This window comes from Nicotiana attenuata, unplaced genomic scaffold (genome assembly GCF_001879085.1).
Source record: "Nicotiana attenuata strain UT unplaced genomic scaffold, NIATTr2, whole genome shotgun sequence".
Taxonomy (NCBI): domain Eukaryota; kingdom Viridiplantae; phylum Streptophyta; class Magnoliopsida; order Solanales; family Solanaceae; genus Nicotiana; species Nicotiana attenuata.
Genome location: NW_017672235.1, coordinates 27,634 through 35,860, shown reverse-complemented (window position 1 = coordinate 35,860; position 8,227 = coordinate 27,634). Strand labels below are relative to the sequence as shown.

Genomic DNA, 8,227 nt, shown 5'->3' with positions numbered 1-8,227 from the left:
CCATATCCAAACACAACTCTAATTTTCAAATACCATTTTCACTTGAAAATTTTTTTTACTTTTTTTTTTGGAATTTTACGATTCTTATGTCCAAACGCCCACTAAATATTTTCCCAACATCTACACTGCCAAATTCCACAAAATATGGAAATGGTTCTGGTTCTGGTTCTGGTTTAGCAATGACACTAGGACTTTGGTAATTTCATCATTTTTCATTATAGACGTTGTAAAGTCTGATCCTTCTAATTAGGATAGTCAAAATCATATTAACATTTTAGAAGGAAAAAGAATAGCAAAATTTTAAATATTTTGACTGAAAAAAGAAGTGTTATTGATGCTCCGCCATAAGGAACCAATAACAAAGAAGGCATCTTTATGCATTTAAGGCAACTAAATCCATGTCCCTTTCTCTGTAATCTAAACACTCCACCCCCCCCCCCCCCCAAACTCCCCCCACACCCCTTCTCTCTTGTCTAGTTACAACTCAAATCCTTTCTATTCTGTACTTTTCACTGTTGTAAAATCTCATTCCTTCTCTGTCTCTCTTTTCTTCTGTATTTGTATTTCTTGCTCAGTATTTATTAAACAAATAATTTAACCCCCTCAAGTTTCATTTCTTCACTACCCCCACCCTCTCTGTTTTTCATTCCATTTCTTGAAAAAGTTTAGCCATGAACAACGGTAAAGAAAAGTTGGTAGTAGAAGTGGTAGCAGCACATAACTTAATGCCAAAAGATGGTGAAGGTTCATCATCATCATTTGTAGAAGTTGAGTTTGAGAACCAAAGACAAAAAACTCAAGTTAAAATGAGAGATTTAAACCCTGTTTGGAACGAAAAGCTTGTGTTTCATGTTAGTGACGTGGCTGACCTTCCTTACCGGACTATTGAAGTAAATGTTTTTAACGAGAAAAGGTCAAATACAAGTAGAAATTTTCTGGGTCGGGTTCGAATTTCGGGTTCCAGCATTGCTAGAGAAGGAGAAGAAATGGCACAGCTTTATACTCTTGATAAAAGAAGTCTTTTTTCTCATGTACGTGGTGAGTTAAGTTTGAAACTTTATTTGTCTACAACAGAAGAAGTGAAACAAGTTATTAGTGGTAATGGTGGTATGGTTTCCCAAAATGTTAATTCCTCATCTAAGAAGAACAAGAAATTGCAGCAACAAACAAATGCTACTAACATGGTGCTCCAAATGGGTCAAGAAAATAAGGTAATATTTGTTTTTTCTGATCATTTCTTCTGCTTTTAAGCTATTAGTAGGAAAATGATATTTTTTCATTTACTTAATTACTCTCTTATGTGTAGGCTTGATTTTCTTTTATGGACCAAATATATAAAAATACCTTTTTCTTTTGTTGCATTTTCTGGGTATTGGGGGTGAGATTTGAACCTAAAACCATTTGGACATCCTAATTTAATTTTGGAATTTGCGTGACAATCTCATCTAAAAGCTTAATAGAAAAAAAAAAAATATTTTTATTTATTTAATGATGTTATGCATACACTTTATTTACTTAAATACCCCCCTTATGTATAGGCTTGATTTTCTTTCATTGGACTAAACATATTTTTGGTTGCTTTTTTTGTTTATTGGGTGAGATTTCAACCCAGAACCTCTTGCCTGTCCTGGTACAATGTTGATTTTGCATGAAATCTCATCTAAAAGCTTAATATATTAGAAAGAACACATTTTTAATATTTTAATGATGTTATGTATCAACTTTTATTTAAATATGTTATGTCTTAACAGGTAAATTTTCAAAACCAGAACCATTCAAAGCCAGTGGAGCCAGTCCCTGGTGACATTAAGCCTGTTGTTATTACTACTGTCCCTGGCCCCATTATCCCTGCCATGTCCGGTGGCCATGTCACCGGTGGCGGCGGTGGTCATGGTGGTGGTGGGGTTGGTTTGTACACTTCTGGGCAAGGTGAGTTTTCTCTCAAAGAAACAAGTCCACATCTTGGTGGTGGTTTGAATAAGGACAAGACTAGTTCAACATATGACCTGGTGGAACAAATGCAGTATTTGTATGTTAGAGTTGTAAAGGCTAAGGATTTTTCTGTTTTTGGTGGTGGTGAGCTTGTATCTGAGGTGAAACTTGGAAACTACAGAGGGATTACTAAAAGGGTCTCCTCAAATCATGCTGAATGGGACCAAGTTTTTGCCTTTTCAAAAGATTGTGTTCAGTCGTCTGTGGTGGAAGTTTTTGTGAAGGAAAATAATAAAGACGAGTACTTGGGCCGTGTTTGGTTTGATCTCAATGAGGTCCCTAAACGAGCTCCGCCGGATAGTCAGTTGGCTCCACAGTGGTACAGAATGGAAGACAAGAAAGGCGATAAGTCTAAAGGTGGTGAAGTTATGGTTGCCATTTGGTTTGGAACTCAAGCTGATGAAGCCTTTGCTGAGGCTTGGCATTCTAAAGCAGCAAATGTGCATTTTGATGGTTTGTGTTCTATCAAGTCCAAAGTGTATCTGTCACCTAAGCTTTGGTATTTACGAGTTGGGATCATTGAAGCTCAAGATATTGTTATGGGGGAAAAAGGGTCATCATTGATGAGATACCCTGAGCTTTTCGCCAAAGTTCAAGTTGGGAACCAGGTTTTGAGGACTAGAGTTTCTCCGCCTGCTGCTACTAGAAGCCTTTCAAATCCTTTTTGGAACGAGGACTTAATGTTTGTGGTTGCAGAGCCATTTGAAGACTTCTTGCTTGTATCTATTGAGGATAGAATTGCTCCCAACAGAGAGGAAATCGTGGGGAGAGTTCTTTTGCCTGTTTCAAGCCTAGAAAGACGACTAAACGAGAAGCCAGTGACTTCGAGGTGGTTCAATCTTGATACCCATTTGGGCAACCCGAATGATCCCAAAGCTGTGGTTAGATTTGCCTCGCGGATTCACCTCCGAGCCTCACTTGATGGAGGTTACCATGTGCTCGACGAGGCCACAATGTATAGCAGTGATGTTAGGCCAACAGCAAAGCAGCTCTGGAAGCCCCACATTGGAGTTCTTGAGGTTGGGGTTTTGGGTTCCACCAATCTCGTGCCAATGAAAATGAAAGAAGGCAAGGGTGGCTCTACAGATGCGTACTGTGTGGCAAAGTATGGGCAGAAATGGGTCCGAACTAGGACCGTGGTGGACAGCTTGTCTCCTAAATGGAATGAGCAATATACTTGGGAAGTCTTTGACCCTTGCACTGTTATCACTATTGGGGTGTTTGATAATTCTCGTGTAGACAAGAATATGGCTAACTCTATGGCTGGAAACCGGGACTCTCGAATTGGGAAGGTTAGGATCAGGCTATCAACTCTTGAATCAGATAAAGTTTATACTCATTCATATCCACTCTTGATGCTGCATCCTTCTGGGGTGAAAAAGATGGGGGAGCTTCATTTGGCTGTTCGGTTTTCTTGTGCTAATATGTTAAATATGCTTCATATGTACACGATGCCATTGCTTCCGAAGATGCATTACATTCAGCCTTTGTCTGTAAATCAGTTAGACACCTTGAGGCACCAGGCTATGAATGTGGTGGCAGCTAGGCTTAGTCGATCTGAGCCGCCTTTGGGGAGAGAAGTGGTGGAGTACATGCTTGATCATGATTCTCACATGTGGAGCATGAGAAAGAGCAAAGCAAATTTCTTTAGGCTGACAAATGTGGTTTCTTGGTTTGTTACTATGAGCAGGTTGCTTGAGTCCGCGCGCAATTGGCATAAGCCAGTGTACTCAGCGTTAGTGCTGATTGCGTTTATCATTCTCGTATTGGTGCCCGAGCTCATTATCCCTTGTGTACTATTCACCTTGGCTGCAGTAGGACTATGGCGTTATAGGTCCCGCCCACGCCACCCTCCCCACATGGATACTCGACTCTCGTATGCAGAAAGCGTTTATCCTGATGAACTAGACGAGGAATTTGATTCATTCCCGGCAAGTAGAAGTGCTGAAATCGTTCGAATGAGATATGATAGGCTGAGAAGCGTGGCCGGAAGGATTCAAACTGTGGTTGGAGATATGGCAACCCAAGGGGAGAGATTTCAGGCATTGTTAAGCTGGAGGGATCCAAGAGCAACATTCTTGTTTGTAATATTTTGCTTCTTTGCTGCATTTGGGTTCTATTTGGTGCCAATCAAATGGGTGGTGGCTCTTTGGGGTTTGTATTATTTGAGACCACCTAAGTTCAGGAACAGGTTGCCATCTAGTGCTGTTTGTTTCTTGAAGAGGCTGCCAACCAGGGCAGATAGCATGTTGTAAAATCTTAGTCATTGGTGGGGAGTTAGACATGTATTTTATGAAGTGTAGGATCAGAATTTTATCAAGAGTAGGATTTGAGTTTTCTATTTTGGATTTCAGATGTAGACTTGCCCTGAGCTTTTGCTGTACTAGTCTGTTTGTTCAATGTTTCATTGTAATATATATGGGGTACTTTCTATTCTCTTTTTGTTGCATTGTAGTACATACACTGATCTATATTTATATCTATCTATACTAATTTAAAAGTGGGAAGCTCTAAATTAGGAAGTTGAAAGACTAAATACCTTTTTAGTAAGGTAGTTTTATAAGTATCTAATAACATTAATAATTAAATAAAATACTGAATAATATTGGAAAAGATGTCATCTATTTCTAAGGGATGCATCTAGAGCTGTCTATAGGTGTTAATCGGGCTGGGCTGACCTGTTTTCAACCCGCTTCAACTCGGGTCAGCCCGGTTCAGCCCGTTACTGTAGCTTAATGTGCGGGCTGGGACGGGTTGGTCGGGGGGCAGGTTTTGGACGAACATATTTTGGATAACGATGCACCGTACCCGCTAAGCCCGTTAACCCGTTAACGGGTTGTTAACGGGCTGCAGCCCGTTACACTAGCCCGGCTCGTCCGGACCCGTTAAGCCCGAACCCGAACAGGCCCACAATAACCCGAAAATTTCCAACCCATTATCCCAGCCCGCTAACCAACCCGGTCCGATAACGGACGGGCTTATTTTTTTTTTTTTTGTTCAACCCGTCCCAGCTCGCCGATAAACACCTCTAGAGCCGTCAAAATAGGCTTGGCCCGTGAGGCCAGCCCAACCCAGCCCGCTACTTGGGTAGGGTTGGGTTGGGATTTTTTTAGCCCATTTAAAACTGAGGCTTATAAGCCCGGCCCAGGTCAGCCTGCTGGCCCTTGAGGCTTGACCGAGGCTGGGCCTGGGCCGGCTCGTGGGCCAAAAATTAATTATATTCAAATTTAAATCTTTAAAAAAGTAAAAACTAAAAAAAATATTAACTATAATCTCCATTTTCTAACCTTAGATTGCTTATTTATCCTTCCATATCAACTAGAATTTATATTTTTGATATGCATGTAGTATGCCAAGATTATTTTTTCTTTTGCTTAATTAACAACGAACTAGGAAACTTTTAAGCGGCCAATAATATTTTTTTTCAAAAGAAAATAATATTTTAAGTCGCCAATGATCAGTTTGGTTATTTTAATATATTATTAATTATTAAATTGCTCTTCAGTATAGAAAAAGGTCAAGTTTTAATACCCAAAACAATTTGACAATACTAGCAAATTTCATGAATTTTGAAAATTTCATGGACTATAATGACGAAATCGACAAATAATGTTAAGCCTAAATTAAAAAACCTTAACATATAAACTTATTGAAGCAATTCCTGAACCTAAGAAAAGTGTAAGAAAAGTACTAAAAAATATTCATGTAACATTAAAAAAAGAAGAGCTAGAGATATAGAAAATTTACATTTAATTACGAGATTCCTTGTCAAATATCAAGATTCTTGTACACTCTAAATAAACAGAAGTTGTTCATATGATCAAGAGATTATATCACAAAAAAATATCTAAGATTTGGAGAAATATTTTTTCCTAAAAAAATTGAAGGGTCGGCCCGCCCTAACCCGCGACCCTCTTAGGGCTCGGCTGGGCTGGCCATTTTAAGGCCCATATAAATGGAGGGTCGGCTCGCCCTAGCCCACCAAATTTAAAAGCCCACGAGGCTTGGGCTGGGCTAGCCCTTTTTGACAACTCTAGATGCATCTTTCATTAAAAGGTGGGATAGTTTTTTTATTTTTGTTTGCATTCCCTATAAATATTAAATTATTATGCAATTTCCAGCACTTAGAAAATTTTAATTCCAGCGTCAAAATTTTACAATACTTAGAGAAATTTAATTGAGCATATTTATCCTTCGTTAATACTTTAGCCCATATATGTCTTTACCGTCACATAGTTGGTCCATATATGCCCTTTTTGAAACGGAACCCACCCAAACTAATTAGCTCTTTCGTTAATTGTACTAAAATGCATTACAAACACTATTTCCTTTTTATTAGTATTTTTTTTCTTTACCTTTCTCTTTTCTTTCTTCTTTTTTCTTTTCTTCTCTTTTTTTTTCCTTTTTCTTTCTCCCATACGAGTTCCTCCATTGCTGATGCCTTTTCCATTTTCATCAGCAATTTAACTTGATAAAACTCATGAATTCCTGCTAATTTTACTATCACAAACCCCACAGGTTCTTTTGATCTGAAGGAGATAATAATTTTCGAAGAAATTTTTTCGGTGGTGTTAATTGAGTGAAGGTATAATATGGTTATTCAGATTTTGAAGGTCTTGTTCCCTTCAGATCTGAAGCTACACAGTGAACAATGATCACGCCCAACTATGCCCTTTAAAAAGGACTCTGCGGACGTTGCAAATATAACCCGAGTATTACGCCCAGATTCGAATCCACAGAGAGTTAACCTATCAATCACTATCTTTAGACCCACTAAACTCTTCAGAACCAGTTTTCCAGATGTTTGAATCACAGTTGAAGGTTGCTTTACTAACTACGATTGCAAGTAACTTGAACAGCTGAAAATTAAAATGCTAAGGTTGTAAACAATGATGAGAAGAAGCTAAGGCAATGATTTCCCCTATTGAAAGAATCCCTTCTGTTTATGCTCACACAAATTTACCAACACATCTCTATCAATCATGAACGCTCATCTTACCGTAAATCTCTCCCGAGTAATCACAGTAATATACTAATTGCACTCTCCCGAGATACACTAGCTTACTTTATTTAGCACAATTCACTTTAGATTACACCCAAGGCTTCGTTATCCCTAATCCCGCCTTTAAACCCGCAATTATAGATTCCTCTTATACTTTGGGAGTGGTGTTGTTCAACAATAACCTAAATATGCACTCTTTTCCAAGTTATGCACACTAAATAGGCACAGCTAATTGAGGATCCTGTCAATTAACTACAACAAGCACAAAGTTGAACAAATAGAGATTGAAGCTAGCAATTTGTATCCACATAAACAAGATGTTCATCCCCCAATAGGTTCCATCAAAGCCTTAGACAAAGAATTTAGCTACTCATGGATATGGGAAAACAAACTAAGATAGAATTCATCATAGCTAGCAATAAAAATCAAAGAAAAGAAGAAAGATGTTTTGGGTGATCTCTCACAATTGTTCTCCTTGCCAAGATACTCTCAAATTCAATACATGCCTCTCTTGGGCGAAGTCTTGTATTTAAAATAGGGTTTAGGTCTAAAAATCCCGTGTTTTACACTTTAGTCCCTGAAGTTTTCTGCTTCCGCCGCGGTTCTGCCGCGGTCGCGGTCAAACCGCGGCCAAATGCCTTCTCTGAATCTGAAGTTATCCGCAGCTATCTTCCACCGCGGTTCTACCGCGGTCGCGGTGGAACCGCGGTAAACCAGTCCTCTGAATCTTCAGGCCTGTTTTGCGTGGTTTCCTTAGGGAATTTCACAGTTGGCCTCTTTTTTCTTCATTTTTTGACTCCAAAAATACTCCCTAGCCTTCCCTGATCATATATCACCTGCAAATCATGAAAAACACTAATAAGAGCATTTTGTTATCACTTTTATCATCAAAACTATACACGAAGGTGGTTATTTAAGGCGTGATTATAGTTAAATTCACCTATTATCAAACAACACCTTCAAAATCTGAATGACCATATCCTACCTTCACCAAATTAACACCATCGAAAAAATTACGCCGACAATTTTTATCTCCTTCTTTTTAGAAGAACCAGAGCCTTCTCGCTTGGAAGGTTTTGGTGGTGTAGGTTTGATTTTTAGGAATAAAATCACGTGAAATTGGTGACGGAAATGGAGAAGGCATCGGCATGAAGGAAATCGGATATGGGAGAAAGAAAAAGGGAAAAAAAGAGAAGAAAAGAAGAAAGAAAAGAGGAAAAAAGAAAAAGAAAA

General features: G+C 38.8%; 1 protein-coding gene across 1 annotated transcript; it reads left to right on the top strand.

Annotated features, from left to right (window-relative positions):
- The first annotated feature begins 456 nt into the window (after positions 1-456).
- LOC109212416 (FT-interacting protein 1) lies at positions 457-4,428 on the top strand. Its single transcript, XM_019376057.1, has 2 exons — positions 457-1,211; positions 1,752-4,428. Exons 1-2 carry the CDS (start codon positions 672-674, stop codon positions 4,245-4,247), a joined length of 3,036 nt encoding a protein of 1,011 aa, XP_019231602.1. The 5' UTR covers positions 457-671; the 3' UTR covers positions 4,248-4,428.
- The last annotated feature ends 3,799 nt before the right edge of the window (positions 4,429-8,227 follow it).